Source organism: Excalfactoria chinensis, chromosome Z, assembly GCF_039878825.1.
Source record: "Excalfactoria chinensis isolate bCotChi1 chromosome Z, bCotChi1.hap2, whole genome shotgun sequence".
NCBI lineage: Eukaryota > Metazoa > Chordata > Aves > Galliformes > Phasianidae > Excalfactoria > Excalfactoria chinensis.
Window position 1 is genome coordinate 21706132 of NC_092857.1, and position 18987 is coordinate 21725118.

The 18987-nt window shown below is 38.2% G+C and overlaps 1 protein-coding gene across 1 annotated transcript in view; it reads left to right on the forward strand.

Annotated features, from left to right (window-relative positions):
* Positions 1-18987, forward strand: part of ARSB (arylsulfatase B) — a 65809-nt gene that overhangs the window by 30451 nt on the left and 16371 nt on the right. The window contains exons 5-6 of the mRNA XM_072359581.1: positions 1988-2231; positions 12799-12869. Coding sequence (XP_072215682.1) covers positions 1988-2231; positions 12799-12869 — 315 coding nt within the window. The remainder of the gene's footprint in view (positions 1-1987; positions 2232-12798; positions 12870-18987) is intronic.

Genomic DNA, 18987 nt, shown 5'->3' on the forward strand with positions numbered 1-18987 from the left:
TACACGAGTATAACTTTTAAAAATGGTATGAACCATTGGTATGGTTTATTCTGGCATCATCAACTCTATTCTGATTCACTAGGATGAAAATGTCAAGAATCAGAACAGAAACCATGATTTTCCATACTTCAAAACTTTCTTGGTTGCTCAGCAAAGAACTGAAGCAGAAAGCAATCCTTGCACATAAATTCCTTAGGGAGAAGGAAATTGTAAATTAGCAATTTGAAAATGAGTGGGATGAAGCTTTTCTCATATATTGGGTTTTTTCATTTGCATATCAGATAAGCTAGCAAAACAAGAAAACATAGTTCCCCTCCTCCCATTTCTTTTAATCATATACTACATATGGTATTGCACACAAGTCCTTACTTGTAGATTCGTGTTGGATAGAGGCCTTGTCTCAAGCAGTTTATTGCATAATGAATCTGGCACAGTGTTGAGTGTATTAACTGAACTACAGATGGTGAAAGCTCAGGAAAAAAACAAAAAAAACAAAAAAACTACATAAAGATCTGACTGTAACCCAGGAAACATACACTGTCTTAGTTCTTCTATAACTCACTCTGCTTCTCTAATTCCTTCCTGTTTGCTGGTATGTTAGTTTCTGCAGTCTTGAATATTACTGTTCAACTGATATGGAAAGTTAGTAGCTTGTCATATGGAGAAAAAAATATACTTAGGACAAATTGTAGAATCAAATCTTAACTAAATTCTAACAGTAAAAGGCATCTAGTCTACACTGTAATTCTTCAAAGGTTAAAAGCTACTGAGAACTCTGTCCCATCATTATTCCTGACAGGAATTCCTATTCACACTGAATTCAGAAGGGACTGTAGAACTGATGTCTTTTTATTTTATATCAGACAACAGCTTGAATTCTTAGGTCTCCATACTCAAGATCTTTCTGTGAGAAATATTGGTAACTAGTATTTTGTTCCCTGTATTTTGTACTGAAAATGGCGAAGCTCTTGACCTTATCATTATTATTTTTTAACCCATGCAGCCTTCCTGGGGGCTAATTGGTCCACAGAATACTTTGTATTTTTCAGATCATGCTGTTTTTTTCAACTGTTAAGGCTTCCACCTTTGAAAATCCTATACTAGAACAAAAGGAGTCTTTCAGTAGAAAAATATTCATTGTAGTGTTTTACACTGCTCCTTAATTAGTGAAACAGAAGGGAGATCATTTGGCAATTACAGTGGAGTCTGTAGTGCACTGAACATGAATTTCCTGTTTCTTACCTAAAATTTCAGTATTTTAATTGGGAAGTACTTAAAACAGAAACTTGACAATTTTTAATGAAGTTTAGTTCAGTGACTGCTTTGAAAGTAATTTTAAGCATACTAAAATGCAGAAAAGTCATGTGTAGAAAGATTGTTGACAGTTACTGTTCTGAAATCATTAAAACAGGTATAAACAAGAAGAAATATACAGTAGTAACTAAAGTTGCCTCAAATCATTAATCCTGACAATTTTAGAAATCCAAGTGTTTTTCCAAATGTGGAAGCCTGGCTAAAAAGTTACATGAGCTATCTTTGACTTGTGTAGGTATTTCTGTGTTCCTGTAATCAGAAGTTCACTAAGCCACATCCCTCCTCTTGCCATTGCCATTTTCCACGCTCAAGTCTGCTACTGCATCTCAAATCTGTTTGAAATTCACTAACAGGTTCATTGAAATTAAAATTAAGCTGTTGATCCCAGAAACTTGAGCTGTCTAATGTCAGGGGATGTTTTTAAACGTCACTTTCTGAATCATTGCTTTGTAATATGGTATTGTTTTTGCCCAGTAATTTCTAAGACTTCTGCAAGACTTGACTTAGTTTTTAAATACTCTCTTAATATATTCAGTACGTTGTATGAACTCCTATGTCATGCTTAGATTGTAAAAAAATATATGTATATTTCTCAAATGGGTGAATAAATGTTGTATGGAGGATTGTTCTGTTCCTTTCTTACCACTGATTATGGTTAATTACTTTTTTTCAGATAATGGAGGACAGACTATGGCAGGTGGAAACAATTGGCCACTTAGAGGAAGAAAATGGACTCTCTGGGAAGGAGGAGTTAGAGGAGTAGGTTTTGTTGCAAGTCCTTTACTGAAGCAAAAAGGTGTAGAAAGTCATGAACTTATCCATATCTCTGACTGGCTGCCAACACTGGTGCACCTTGCTGGAGGACATACCAATGGCACAAAGCCTTTGGATGGCTTTGATGTTTGGAAAACTATCAGGTAACCTGCATGTCAAATCACAGAGTAAGAATTCTGATATGGGAAAAATTTATTCAACCTACAGAACAGAGCTGAATAGAGTAAAAAATGTTACTATTTTCCCTAGTTGAAGGGAAGATACAGGTTCTTGCTGATGAGAAAATTATCAAGGTTGCGGGTTAATCCTTTTCCCAGATGAAGGGCCTTTGGAATGTATTAACTTAGGTGTGCTGAATTTATTAGTGCACATGCAGTGCTGCACAAAAACAGTATATTTTTTTCAAGAACTTTCTATCTTCCAGAAATGGGTTTGTACAGTGTGAAGTACAAGTTAGTAACTTACACGGACCCAGCCATGCTGGGCATCTCTGCAGTATGCTTTGGGAATTGGACATGTCAGAAATCTAACCATACATTAAACTAATTGAACTTGCATTTGGATGGATACGGATGAATCTGTATTGCACTGTCCACTGTCTCAGAATGCCTGTGAGGTTGGATGCGGTGATAAACCTGACTTCGTTCCTGAGTTTGTGATGTTGAACCTGATTTAAGCAAGTGCAGTACTTAGATGACTGTAGAGAAGGCAGCTTAGCTCTAGCTGATTTGGCACTGAGACCATGAATACCTAATAAATTTAACTGGTCTCTGACTGATTCTGTGTACTTCTCGTGCTGTGTGTATTAAATGGGATATCCCAGACCCCATTAGCTCAGATAATGAAGTCTTCAGTGCATTAAAAGGAAAATGAGTTAAATCTGATACATTTTTCCTCAAGAGTAGTATAATAAAAATGATATCACAAATACTGGATATTGGACTTGGGCACTGGGTACATATGAACATGTGCTGGTTACTGGTGCAGTGGGCTCAGCAGAATAAGTTGAATGTAAAAGAATAAATGAAAAAGGCATTTACTGATAAAGGTGATTAATCACTGGAACAAGCTATCAAAAGGAGCTCTGGTGATGTCTCCTTGTGGTATTTTCAGTTAAAACTTAGATTCAGTTAGTCCATATTTCAAAACTGTTCTTGTAATGTTCTCTTCTATCCTACTGAAATGGATTCTGGAGCCCTGTACTGGTTTTGGCTGAAAAAGATTATTTTTTTCACAGTAATTAGTCTGATGCTGTGTTTCAGTTTACAAAAAGAACAGTGTGGATAACACACCAATGTGTAAGTTGTTGTTGAGCAACTGATTACATTACGTCAAGGAATTCTCAGCTTCTCACAGTGCCTTGCCAGGGTGGAGACTGGAGACACATAAGAAACTGGGAGGGCACTAGGACACTGACTTAAACTAACCAAAGGGCTATTTCATACATTATACTGAGTAATAAAAAGGGTGGAGTTGGCCTTGGGTGCTGCCCCTTCTTGGTGACTAGCTGAGCATCAGTTAGGAACTGATAAGCAGTTGTTTTGCACATCACTTGCTTGTACATTTTTATCTGAATTATTATGATTTTTTTTATCTCCCTTCTTTTTCTGTCCTATTAAGCTCTTTTTATCTCAACCCACAAGCTTCACCTTTTTCATATTCTCTCCCTGTCCCACTATAGAAGGGTGGAGGTGATTGAAAGGCTGAGTAGTCTGCTGGGTTAAACCACAAAAGTCCTTTTGGCACCTAACATGAGGCTCAAAGGGTTGAGAATTAATATTTTATAGCAATTATACTAGACTGATAGTTGCTGGTCACAACATTGGTTTATTCATTCATAATGCTGCTTTATTTGCATTCAAAGTTGTTTTTCTTAATTCTTACTGTTTATTGTCTATGGGGTCTGGCTTAAGTTTGTTTATGGTTTTGCTGATCTGTATACTGCATGCGCTCAAATTACATGGACCATGAACTTAATCTAGTATTTGTACTCAGAACTGCCATCATTCTCGCATTTCAGGAATCTTATCCTGGATACTACTAACAAGTACACTCCTCTCTGCAGAATGAGTTAAAATATATATATTTTTAATTCTGAATATTCTTGAGATATTCTAGCTAGGAAGATACTATTGCTACGTCTGCAGTTTTGTCTAGGGTTAAATTACTGCCTAAAAGTATCAACCAAAGATCTGGCCTGAGGCAGAGTGGGGTTAGGCGTGGCAGTGTGTGTGGGAGGATATAGTCAGGTATCTGTAACAATTGTCACCTCTGATGGTTTCAGATGTCAGCCATGAATATGTGTGGGACTCTAAAAAAACTGATACATTTTGAAAAGGTATGTCCTGATTCTGACAGTGCCAGAGGTAACAGTTCTCTTCACAGTGCTGGATTATCTCCTGTGCCTATCAAGCAGTAGTCAACACAATTCAGCACCCTCAAGAGGAAGAAAATGCCTCTGGATTTGATCCAGCCTTTTGTCAGGCCCTGCTTTTGTACCAGAAAGTCAACCAGGCCAGACAAGTCGAGCAGCTGGGATCCCTCTTCTGGGAAAGATGTGCTGACAAAGCAATTGGAAAAGGGGGGCAACCCCTCACCCTCCGGAGGCAACCCCTGTTGTACATCAAGGTAGAAGTATGTAATACCAGCAAGTGAATTACCATGGAGAAGAAGCATCTGGTACTTGTGGGAATTAGCCGTGCTTAAGACACTTTATCTTGACCTGGATAACGATGAGTTATCCAAAGATCCAAGTGAAGTCAAGGGCATATGATCCATGTTACAGAAGTGTGTGTGAAGTCACTGGCAATATTGACTTGGAAAGTCGGAGAGGGAAAAATGGTGGATAAATTTGCTGGCCAACTCCAGTAATATGAAGAAAGTCTTTTCCTCCCTATGGATCTGAACGTCTGCTATGGAGACACCAGTTCAGCAACTTAAAGAGAGAAAATGAGTTTTCTCCCCCACCCCTGTAGACCAACACCTCAGCTATTAGGAGTAAGTGCTCTTCTGCTTAAGAGGGGACATAGTGGGAATACACCATGTTCCCCTGTGTTCTTACTTGCATGACTGTGGAGAGGATGTGAGGTAGTATGATGGAAAATGGACTTGTGTGTTTTTCTCAGTTGTTTTGGTGGCAGAGAGTTGGCTACACCACAGTTTACTTTCACTTGAAAAGTGCTCCTGGACCCTGCTGTTTTCCACGGGCTGGTACAAACTGCACTGGAACAGGGGGAAGCTCCTGAACACTTGCTGTACATTGATAACATCAATGTGTGGGACACACAGCAGAGGAAGTTTCTGAGAAGACAGCCCTTCTGAAAGCCAGTTTTGCCAAAAAGCAAAGTAAGGTCAAGGGGCCTGCACAGGAGATCTGGTCCTTAGGATTAAAATGCAAAGATGGACAATGTCGGGTCCCCGTGGATGTGATCAGCATAATAGCTGCTATGTCTCCACCAACTAGCAAATAAGAAACACAAGCTTTCTGAGGTGTTGTGGGTCTGGAAAATCCATATTCCAGATTACAGTCTGATTATAAACCCTTTCTATCGAGTGGCCTGGAAGAGCAATTTCACATGGGGTCCTGAGCAACAACAAGTCTTTGAACAAATTAATGAGAGGGAGTTCAAGCAGTAGCCCTTGGGCCAGTCTGGACAGGGCAAGATATAAAAATGTGCTTTGCACTGCAGCTGGGGAGAATGGCCTCACCTGGAGCCTATGGCAGAAAACACCATAGGAGACTTGAGGTTGATCCCTAGGGTTTTGTACTCAGGAATACAGTGGATCTGCTCTGTTCCAACTGAAAAAGCAATTGGCAGCATATGAAGGGGTTTGAAATGCTTCAGAAGTGGTTGGTACTGAAGACAACTCTTGGCACCCCAATTGCCTGTGCTGGGCTGCACGTTCAAAGGGAGGGTCCCCTCCACACATCATATGTCTGAGACTATGGTGTAAACACAGGAATCTTGGGAAAGATCATGGGCTGGCCTGAAGTCAGAGCAGTGCATGCATGGATCCAAGGACTTTTCAGCTTTGTGTGGTACCCTGTCAGTAAGGAATCTGGGGATGCACAAAAAGCTCGAAGGGAGGGAGCATAGCCAGGATGGGCGTCCCAGTCTGGCTAGAGGAGTATTCCATGCCCTGTGGCTTTGTGCTCACCAATGAAACTAGGTGGGTTGTGCCATGGGAATGGCTACGTCTATGTGACTGGCATTAGTCAGCGAGAGGTGAGCAATTGCATTGTGTGTTACTTGTTTTGTGTGTGTGTGTATACAGAAATGTAGTATATACAATACTGCATATGAGGGCTGCTCTGAAATTAGTGCCTCCTATTTTATGATGTTGGCCCATGAAATCAGGGGTGAATGTTGGTGTTAAGGCAGTAGACTTTGAACTTTCCTGATAATATTCCATTGCATTTTGCTGCTGTGTGACTGACGGCATCAGAGGCATCCTGGCAAAATGGCATCTGACATGGAAGTGTGTGTATATAAAAGGTGTGCCCCTGAATTGCTTCATGCAGAAAAAATGGCACCCACTGACATTCAAACAGTGGACGTGAACACAGTGAGGTGGTGGGCACTGCGTTTCAGCAGTAGTAACACTGTGACAAAAGACAAACAATGTTCTGGACAGCCATTCACAGCTGTCACACCGCAAAATGAAGAGCATCTCAATCAGCTCATCCATGTGAATCAGCGGATTGCAACCAGTGAGCTGTACATGGAACTGAATATTGGCTTCAGTGCATTGGAAATGGTGGTGGAAACATTGGAATATCTCAGAATTGGCAGCAGGTGCTCACAAATGCACTCACAGGAACAGAAGGAACATTATATGCAGATTTTTCATAATTGTGAGCCAGTACAAGGATGAAGATGACATTTTTCCTGGGTTGCATCCTGTGGTGACAAGATATGTTGTTACTGCAGCTAGATAGAGTGTGAACAGCAGTTCATGGAGTGGCGACATGTGAATTCACCATCAAAGGAAAAGTTCAAGTCTCATCCTTCAGCAGGCAAGGTGATGTGCACTGGCTTTGGGGATAAGAAAAGAGTGATCCTTCCAAATGAATGTCTGGAAATCTGGACAAACTGTCAGCGCTGACCACTAGTCCACTATGCTGACTAAGCTGAAGGTTCAAACTTCCTGAGTCATGTGGGAAAAAAAAAGACAGCCTTTCTCTTACAACACAGTAATGCCAGGCCCTACAGCACTTTGAAGAGCATGGAGCACATTGCCAGTCTTGCCTGGATTGTCCTATGATACCCACCATATATTTCAGATTTGGTGCCTTCTGTCTTCCATCTGTTTGGGCTGTTGATGCCATCATAACACCTGTGAAACAGTGGGTCATCTCCACTTTGAGTGTGGTGTGAATGCTCTTGTTCATTGCTTGTGAAAATGCACAGCTAATGGTAGTGAGTATGTTGAAGAAAGTTTTTCTGTAGCTGAGAATTTACTCTATCAAATAGTGTTATTGTGCTCTGTGTATCTGTTATATTATCCATGGAAACAAACAGGAGGCATTACTTTTATAAGCAACCTATATGGTTCATTAGCATGAATTAACATGCATTTCCTGTATCTTAGCATCGTAAACTGCAAATTACAGGAGTTAAAAACAAATCTTTAGATTTATTTTGTTTGTATAATAGTTGGTTTATTGTGCTAGCCTGATTTCTTTCTTAGTGGTGTCTCTTTTTCTGGGGAGCTCTGCTGTTGTGTTCTATCCCAGCTGGATTTTTGAGAGAGCTTTCAGTCCTGCGCACCGGTACCCTGCATGGCTCTCTTGCAAATGGAAGAAGATAAGCATGTATATATATATACCTGAGGGTAGTGGGCCATTAACTGCCTGGAAGAATTTGAATCTTCTGTTGAGCCAGACACAGCTGAATGTTTTACCTGCTGACATTAACATGAGAAAAACAGCATCAGCAAGATCCTGAGGTACTGCTTAACCATGGGCTAACCTTTCTTCCACCTACCAGCAGAGTTTCTGTCTACACTGGATTCCCTTTCAAACTAGCATTCTCTGTGGCGGACTGATCTTCTCAAATCAGTTTACTTCAGTGTTAAAACTGTATGTGAGGAATAACAGGGTACAACTGTGCATCCCCTGCACACTCATGTCACTTTAATCTCATCTCTTATGGAACGTTATGTTTACTAGCACTGCTAGGGAACAGTTGTCCTCATACGTTTGCAGTTGTGCCAGCTGGAGGGCCTTTGTCCAGAATGGAGGAAAGGCCATTTTTTTGTGAACTGTCAGGCTGCTGTTTGTCTGCCTTGCAGCATAAATGTCAATTTCACATGATTTTCCCATATAATCAGGAGAAATGAGTATATTAAATTTCATGATCATAACTCAAAAGGTCGCTTGACAATTGGGTGGTAAACAGTGAAGGAATAATGCCCTTTTGGTGACATCTAATGGAAAGTTCAAATACATTGCTTTTCTAGGATGAGGTAGCTCTTAATGAGTGAAATTTGCTAAGATTCTGCCTCATTTGAAAAATGGAAATTAATCGCTTATCAACATGTTACGTCTGTATTTTTTTTTCCTTTCCTGATACAGTACAATTAGCTGCATATGCTTCTGTAAGTTTTTGTTTTGTTCAAGGATTTTTGTTGTTGAATTTTGTACCCAAGCCTACTATTTAATGTGCTTATGTATTTAATCAAAGGGGGAAAGTTTTTAAATTTGGGATATTGATTTTACCATCTTTTCAAAGAGTTGTATGAAACAACACAGACAATCTCAGAAGTCAAAACAGTATTGGAGCCACTCCCAAAGCTGTTTGATCTTTATCTACAGATAATTGATAGTTTCTTAAAGGACCTTTCTTAATATGATACTTATGAGTAAATACAATTACAAAAGCAATTATTCAATACTAAATGAAGTGTTTATGTTGGTAATGATGTAAAAACAGAGAGAATAAATATAAATTCTGAAATCCTAAAAGAAACTAAGATTATTTTAGGGTGACTGGTAGTCCAAATTAGGAATTTCACTAACACGACATTGATTAATATTAAATTCTTGTGGTAAATAGAGCTGAAAACCACATGTGTCCACAGCTGTTCATTTTGCACTTCCTCTGCTAAATTTTGATTGAAGGACCAGAAGAAAAGTTAATGGCTGGGAGCAAATGGGACATGAAAAACTTAAATTCATAAGCATATGGTTCTTGTAGACAAATATATATATCCTTTTCTGCACTGCTTTTTACCAATTTATAGTTTAAATTCCCTTCACACAATGCATGAAACTGCAGAAATACAGTATTTTTGTTCTCCTTGTTTGAGCTTATTTTCTTGAATAAAAATTGGTATGCTGCTTAGAAGCTGTTGGACAGAGCCTTTGAGCTCAAAACTTGTTTGTTCTTTCCAAATTCATCTACTGACATAGTACTGGAGGGAATAGCATTGCAGCACTGTACCATTGGGGGACCTATTGCAGTAAAATGTAATTTAATTTATACAGAAACTGAAGTAAAACAGGTTTTACTCACAGAGTAACGGCTAACACACAGTTGCCAAAATGTGAGTATCTTAAGAAGTCTGCCCTGCATCCAGGCACCAGGGCAGGTGTTCTGAGGCAGCACATTGGCAGCTGAGCTTCACAACACTTCTGCCCAGCCACAGCTGCAGTGGTGCAGAGGTCAATGGACACATCTGTGTTCTTCTTAGACTGGTGACCATGCACGGTTTTTTGTTATGCCATTTGGTACCCTTGCTGGTGCTGTTTTTCCTGTTCTGCCTCTGTTGGAGCATCAGAAGTCTTCACTGTTCTTTATCTTCAGATAACTACATCCTGTCAAAGTGACCTGCATGTTCAGATCTTGTTCACCTTCTAAACTGGGTGTTATTAACACAGCCTATAGACATTCTGCATAAATCATGGTGGATTTCACTTATCTTGTACCTTAGATTATCACTTGTAATACCGCATTGTAGCTGGAACACTTAAGACCATGTACATATTAGAAATGATATCTAAAATCCAGTAGAAATATCACTTACTGTTTTTCAAAAATAGCAATTGAGGATAGCAAAAACGGTGAATGGAATACAATACTAAAATACAGCTAGTCAAGGAATCTGAACTGTACAACATGTTTCTCAAAAGGCACTTGCATCTCTAAGAAACATCTGTTTTCCATATGCTTTCTAATTTATTGAAACAGAGATGTGAGGCAAAATAATGATGTAGAAGTCTGTCCTGGTTGATGCATTGTTTTGATATATTTTGCTTTTCAGTACTGAATATCTAATACGTGTGTGCTCAGAAGGATTTTGTTTTACATTAACCAAACAAAAAAAGAAGTGCAGTGACGCACTGTGATAGACACTAAGAGATTCTGAATGAAATGTGGTTAGAATAACTACTATTTCTCCAAATCTTTTTTCAGGTGTTATTCCGATACTTTTGCCTGGCGCGTATGCAGTTTTGTATTTTTGTGATGCTAGATCAGATTTGAATGGGTGAAATAGGAAGCAAGAACAACTTATTTTTATTTTTATTTTTATTTTTATTTTTATTTTTATTTTTATTTTTATTTTTATTTTTATTTTTATTTTCATTTTTATTTTTATTTTTATTTTTATTTTTTACTAAATAGTGACATTAACTTGAAGAACTGTTTGGAAAAAGTTCATTCACATCTATTTGTGGTATAAATAACTGCGTACAAACAGAGCAATTGAAAGCTGAGAGTAATGTTTATTTCCAGAACATGTAGAATAAAATTATTTAAGAAAAGCGTATACAGATATAACCCAAAGAAGTGCAAGATGATACAAATGCTTTTGCTGAGTGATACTCAGGATGTTTTCATGAAAGATAAACATATTTACTCTGAAAAATCTTGATTTCCCCCCAAGGACACCTTCTGCCTATTTGACAGCAATTAAAGTGAATGATCACATGTTGATATTTGTTAAAATTCACTAGAGAGCAGTACATCCTCTATATGATTTTAAAAAGGAGAAGATAGTCTGATATTCTCAGCATACATTTGCTAATTCTTCTGCTAACTCTGAATATCCAGATGTTCTTAGACCTTTTTTTTTTGTTGTTGTTGTTGTGGTTACAATGAAACCTGCTAAATTACAGAAGTAAGATGTCAGAGAGAATCCTACAGCTTTCTTATTTAGCTGTGTATATTTCTAACGTAGGGCATCTGGAGGGACTAAGGTCAGCTGCAAACCTCTGCAAATTGGAAAGAGATGAGTTTAGGCAAAGGGAAAGGGAAGTTTGATGTGAGTTTGAGTTCTGTACTGAAAGGACATTGTTTCTTCCTTCCTGATGTCCTGTTGTAGTGCTTGTAAGCCTCCATTTTTGAAAGAATACTGAAAATTCACATACGAAAATGACAGTGTCTTCCAAGCAGCTTCTATAAAATCACATACAAACTTAGATTTCACGTCCTAATTTAACTTGCACTAATTGATTCATAATAGTATTAATAACAGCTGGGAAAAGGCACACTTGACAGCAGCTGAAAATGAAGCATCTAGAGGCAATAAAGTTCTCTTAAATCTAAGATCAAACTTTGTTACGTATAGACAGGCACCTGGTAGTGCCTTCCAGGTCACTCAGTAATGTGACCACCAATTAGCCTACAGGTCAATTATTGTACTTCCTCTGTACTCATTGTAAGGTTGTATTATCTGAATAACTTCAGCCTCTCATCTGATCCTCTTATTTTTTATTTTCTCAAAATGTGTAGCATCCAGTAATGATTTTAGAAGTGAAATGGAACAGTATTAATTAGTTGATATTGAAAGGTTTAAATTGTGTAAATATGATTCAATTATAAAATACGTCTCACAGAAACATATGTTAAACTAACAGCCATTTTTTGGTTTCTACTAGTTTTCCACTAAGTTTATTACCTCAATTTCTATTTTTAATGTCAAGAGTTTTAGTGGCCTACATTGACTGTTTTGAGACTTACAATAAATGAGAACAGTTTTAGCTGTTTGGAAGTTTCTAAAAGTGTCTAAAAACTGAGAATGTTTATGTTCCCAGTCAGATAATACAATAATGTCTTATAATGATGTAGACAAGGTTCTAATTATTAATTTCTACCCATGTTGCCCTTTTTAAGGAGTGAATTTCGTTTATTAAGTTTCTTTCAGGACTGGGTTTTCTTTAGAGAGTTTCTTGGTAGCTTAAGGTTTCATACTATGGGCCTAATAGCTGGAGAAAGTGATTTTTATTTTTATTTTACTTTTATTTATTTTTGCAGAGGAAGGCTTGGAGTATCTGAATAATCTTTGTCTGTCTCTACAAAAGGAAGAGGTTGAATTTTTTTAAGGGTTAGCCAGTGCCTCTGGTGTTTTTTAAAGCAGACAGCCAAAACGCTTTCAGCACTTTAGGGTGATGATTCCTGTTCAAGCACAAGGAAGCAGAGGAAGTCTAAGTTGTCACCTTATGCTGCTAAATTTGATTTTTAAAGTTGGTAATAGTGAAAATCCTTCCTTGGTATACTATTTAATCTTGCGGATAATCACAGTACATTCCATTAAAGTCAAGGAAGGTAGATGGGGCAAAAGGTACTGTTACTGGGCTGGAAGAGAACATTCAGATTAGTTTTATCAGTATGAGTTAGTTTTTTGTTAGTGTGAAGAGCACTGAAATAAAACATGTAGGATCCTAATGAGCTGTAGAATGAAGTCAATATTTTCTTTCTCTTCTAGTGAAGGAAGACCTTCCCCCAGAGTGGAACTGCTTCATAACATAGATCCCATGTTTGTGGATGATTACCCATGTGAGTATGCCACTGGTATAGAGTCATAAAACATACAGACTATCTTTGCAATACTCCTTGTTTCCCTTAAGTAAAGTATTTCCTTCTAGGTGAAACAGTATAATGTAGTATGCCATTTGCTTTTCGATAAAGCATTTCATTTTAAAATACAGAAACATCATACCCTGGGTAAATCCTTACTGAACCATGACCAATGCACACTTCCCGTTTTGCAGAGCTCTGAAGCACTGCTGAGTAATGAATACAGTACTTTGTGACATGGAGTTGTTCAGGAGCAGCCATGTGCTTGAGGTGCACAGCAAGGCAGACAGCCAAAACAAACCACCAAATCCTGTCTTCAGTGCTCCAGACTGGCAGGTAGCTCCCAATGAAATGCTCAGCCAGGCATATCTTGATGTGTCTATTTAATGTGATCATATTGTTAACCTTGCAAACGGAAAACGTGAGTTCGTGAGAAGCTTAGAAGTTCCAAGTTTTGTGTTTGCTATTGTTCCATAATCACACGAGTTAAATATTTAATGCTAGTCACATAAATTGGAACTTAACTTTGCCAGTTCCATAGCTTTTTGGACACGGTCTTTTTTATGATTTAACCCAACTGGTTTACTAAGGACTACATACTTTTCAAGCAGATTTTTTCAAACAGAACATTGGAACATGTCCTTTCCAGTGCTCTTATAGCATTTCTGTATTGCATTAAATGAAGTAAATCCAGTCATAGGAATAGTAGTCTGGTGGGAACTGTGATCTATTACTTTCCTGAGAGATACAAGTTTTGCCGTGGTAACAGGAAGGAAAGTGGCAAGGTGGCCTGCAAGGCACATCTGTTTCTGCAGTGCTTTTCTGAGATGGAGAAACATTGTGCACAACTAATGTTGTCTGTATGATACTGCCTGAAGATAATTCCTACATACTGATGAAATTAAGGCATAGCTACTCCAATTTCCCTTCAAAGAATCCTCAGTGAGTTGTAGTATCCCGGTAAAATGCTATGCCACAATGTGTTCTGAGGTATACCTCAGAGACCATCATTTCCATGTGGGAGCTGCTGTTATTGAGCACAGCTGAGGTGTTTAAATAGCCAGTTTCCTGCTTTAAATATAAAGGGGATGAGAAGAGGAAGTTTTCAGAAGCCTAAGCTCAGGAAATACTCCCACAGATTGTTTCCATGAAGCCATACACTGATGATTCTTTACTGTACACAACATCCAGCATGCCTTTACTTTATGTGTGTGTTTGTTGCATGAAATTTGAGCACAGAACAAGGCAGCTGGGCAGAAGATGTAGTAAATTGTACTTTATTCTGAATGAAATGTGGCTTTCAACTACCAGGAATGGAGGGAGGAGAGTATGTACCTGTAAATTCATAATATTTTTATATGCTATTTAAAAGTGGAGTAATGAGAAACAAAATGTAAATCTCCACCTGCAAGTCCTTGTGCACCCTGTATGGTGTGGGTGTCCAATCTTTTGACTTGCCTGGGCCTCGTTGAATAAAGAGGAATTGTCTTAGCCTGCATATACACGAGTTGCTCTGAAAGTAATGCCTCCTATTTATTACCATGGAAAACAGAACCTGTATGAAGAGCACAATAAAGCAGTTTGATAGAACAAATTCTCAGCTGCAAAACATTCCTGCTATTAGCTATGCATTTTCCTTAGCGATGAAGAGGAGTCTGCACACTACACCATAAAAATCTGCAATGGTGCTTGTGATCTGCTGTTGTTCACATCCACTACTTGGTCTCCGTAAGCATTCAGCAAGCAATGATGAATGTCAGTGGATGCCATTGCTTGTGCATGTAGGAATTCTGTACAAACCTTTGCTTCACACGAGTTTTCATGCCATTTTGTAAGACTTCTCCTCTGCTGTTGTCTGTCACATGGCAATAAAGCATAACAGAATATTGGTGGGGAGGCTCAACCTCTATTGCCATACCACCAACATCTGCCTGTGACGTCATGGGCCAACATATTAACATAGGAGGAACTAATTTCAGAGCAGCTCTCATAATATATACAATACTACTAATACGTAAATAACCAAACTATTTTAACTTTTAGTATTTTTCTTAAAAATATTAAAACAGAGAGCATCAAAAAACATAAAACTAGTGGGATATTTGGCCTTGTTTTTGTGAAACTGATGTATCACTCTGGCTTGATGACAGTGGTTGCAATTCTTATTGACTTCTCCAGGTGTTCACTGGAGATTTTTGATGAAATTTTACTTATGTTTTGCAAACATAAGTTGATGCTTGTTTGTTTGTTTTTGTTTGTTTTATTTGTTTGCAATCTTTAAACCTGTTCTGAAACTCCTTTATCAAAATGGAAAGCTTTGCTGTGTGTTCTTCATCTCTGTAGCACGAGGCAGGCTGTAGATTGGACGTGCCTGGTGTTTTTCAGAAAGTTGCTTTTCACTTTCTCTCTTAATAACACTTCTGGTCAAGAACAGGCAAAATGACGTCTAAAATTAGAATGTATTTTAAGTTAAAAGAGGGAAGATTTAGGTTGGATGTTAGGGGGAAGTTCTTTACTAGGAGAGTGGTTAGGTCCTGGAACAGGCTGCCCAGGGAGGTTGTGGATGCCCCGTCCTTGGAGGTGTTCAAGACCAGGTTGGACGGGGCTCTGGGCAACCTGATCTAGTAAAGACGTATGTTTGGTGGCCCTGCTAGGCAGGGGGGTTGGAACTACATGATCCTTGAGGTCCCTTCCAACCCGGGTCATTCTGTGATTCTGTGATTCTATGTATCACATTCTTCCTAATTCTGATTTAATGATACCATTCCTCAAAGATTTGCCTGTAAGTGATTGTGTTACTGATAGTTTTAACTGAAGGTATTTCCCTGTTATACGTGGTAGAACATACATAAAACTGTACTTCTACAAACCACCATTCCTTTTTTTAACATGCCATTTCTATTGCCACCGAATTTATTAATTAGTAATCTATTATTGGGGGGCAAGAATCCTTCCTTGTACTTGCACTGTTAGAATGTAGTCCGTTTCTTAACTGGAAGCTGGAATAGTTCTGTATTTTGTAGGACAAATCGGGGTATTTGCGGTTTTGTTTTTCACTATATAGTGAAATTTTGCTGTGGTATGCAAGGTTTAAAAATTCTGTTTAGAAATCTGTATTACTAACAACAATATGTAATTAATAAGTAATTAGAACCAACAATATGTAATTAATTCAGACAATTTCTTCAAGTGTTTAGTTTGTATTTGAATGACAAGTTTAGAACAAGACCCATGATAATGTTATTGGCATTTGTATTGCGGATAAAATAAGTCATGTTGGCAATACAACTCTGCATGTTTTTAAAAAGCATTTTAAAGTGCCCATATGTAGTCTTCTTATCATCGAGGTGTTAAAGCACTCATCATTCTTAAGTCTTGTTCTTTCCATAACTGTTTAGTGGTTTTTTGTCCTAACTTTTTGGAGACTGAAGTATTCTATTTCCCGCAATGCTAAAATGAATGCATGTTTGTTTCTCTTGGTTCTTTCTTGCCTCCTGTGTAATTATTATGACAGTAGTCTTTGCCCTTGCTCAAGTCCACTTAAAATATCACTTCATCTAAATCATGGTCGTGATATTTATATCTTGCTAACATTTATTCATTTATTTTAGTAATTAGAGTAGAAAATAATGAGTAGAAGATAGAGTTTAGCTAAACCTTTGGGCTTGGAGGGTACTTTAGAAGGGCAAGTAGGAAACCAAATGTCAAGATACTATTAAACATAATCAAAGAAAGCATACAGGAAGTTGAGGATTATCAGGAGAGTACTGATCATTGTAGTTATGCACACACAGGGAATTAAGTTATTGTTCTATGGGTGCTCATTAGTCCTAAACTCTTGAGTACTGTTGCATACACTGTGTGCATTCTTTCTGTATAGGTTATTTAATGAGCGCATCTATCTTCATCTCTAAGTAAGCTGATAGTATGTATTTTCAGTCGAGTGAATCAGGGGATGCCCCATGTAATTCACAGATTTTTTTGTCTCAAACAGGAAAACTGAATTGTGATCTAATCATATTAATCATTATCACTTGTGGGGTAAGCTTCTCAAGTTCTTAGTCTGGGCGCTGTTACCCAACATCTGGGCGTCAACCATTGCTACTGCAACAGGTTGGTGAATCTCCTGATCAGCAGCTACTTGCCCGTGTTCTAGAACTTGTATCTAGTAGCAAATATAATAGAAATAAAATATAAGAATACCCATGGTATTCTTGCATCAAAGTACTATATTTCATTCCTATTATCACTAAGCAATATAAGAAGCAAAACACTGTGAACTATTTCATCCGCAGTTTCATTTTAGAAAGCAAAGCTGGCAGTCATTATATTACTGTCTGTTTCAAGTTGTTACCTTCTTAATTCAAGACTTTCTTAATTCAAATGTAAAAGCTCAGAGTGGTCTAAAACGTATTGCGGTCTTTTAAACTTTAATTTCTCATTTGTCTTTATCAGTGTTAAAAAGGAGTTCCTATTCTTGACTGCAGATTTTCCCTCAGGCGATGTCTTACCTGTGGCAGCCCAGTGGAATGGTCAGATTAAAAATAATCCATTCTCTCTTAACTGACCTGGTTTACAGATCATAAAAATTGTGATGTTTTAACAGAATGAAAACCTGGGAGTGAAATCTCCAAAAAGCAGTACTGATAGAGTATGGGGGTTACGGAGGCTAATGTGGTGGTAATATACTGACAAAATGACCAGCCTGCCTTTCTTTTTCTCCCATCCTTTCTTCTATGCCCTGAGGGGAATCTGAAAATGACATGACAACAGGGTGAGGCTTCTGCTGAATCAGCTTACAACCTGAGGCATGGGTGGGGTGAATAAGGAGCAGATTTCTACTAAAGCAGCCATCTGTTTAAATTTACCTAGTAAATATATGACTAGAAGCAGATGGGATTGTATGTATAGTGACAGACAGAGGGAATGGCCACAGAGCATGGACACTGAAGTCACCCTCTCCTTTGAGTTACCAACGTTACTCATATAGCCAGGCTATGAAGAATATCAGATATTGATTCAAATTTTAATTGCTTTTTTTTTTTTTTTCCTTGGAATATACTTTGGATACTTAATATAATGCTCATTTTGGTACAAAGGAAGGGAGAAAAAGAAATTTCCAGGGAAAGATGAGCCTGGTTCTTATTTAGCTTTGGACCTACCAACCTTGAGGTTTCTATTTCATAATATGGGGGAAAAGTGATCCAGCAGGTTTCTGTTGGAGAAATCCTTCACTTGGGCTGTTCCTCATTCACAGTCACGTGCTCGTGATGCTTGTTTTGCATCTGTTCTAGTACTAGTCAAGTGCCTCCACAGGCCGATTGAACCTGCATACCTTGAGTGGGAAACGTTGTTTTCCTCTTAACTTGGGTTGAATCAGCTGGCTCACTGAATGTCCTTATGGGTGCCAGTGGAAGGTGGGGTGAGAAGAGCTGTGCAATTAAAAGTGGAGAGCTAGAGCCAGTCCTCCTAGCTGGCAGCTAGTCCCCCTAAAGCTGGCAGCTGGCTGTTCCTGGCACCAGAGCCTCAGGGAAAACTGTGGGCTGCACCCTTTTGTTGGACTTTGCTGTGCTAAACCAGTTTGCTGAGCTCTGCATATGGAGACAGACCTTGTCTGCTTGGAGCAGTTGCTCTTTTCGCTCCTTGCTGAAAGCCATCGTTTTTGTTTCTCCTTCATTATCCAGTTCATTTCATTAAAAAAAAAACAAACACCCACAAAACATGCCTCAATCACATGGTAATTTACTATAGAGTTTGCAGTTCCATAGAGGCAGGACATTGGTATGAAAGACTTACAGTCTTCCAGGTTTCTGTCTGAAACAGTCACATTTTCTGTTACGACTTCAGTAGGAAATTAAGAAAATTAAAACCAGAAAGCTAGAATTATGTTCAAACAGTATCATTTTCTCTGTAATAAATTGTTTAAGAAATCTCAATTAAAATATGTAAGTAACTGAAAAGTTGCATAAATCAAAATCTGATTTGCATTCATTGGAAGAAAGAAACAAAATTGTTTTACCACATTTTTGTAACGTCATCTTTTTTTTCTTTCTTTCTTATAAAAAGCCAAGTTGTTGATGGCTTGGCAGCTGTAAGG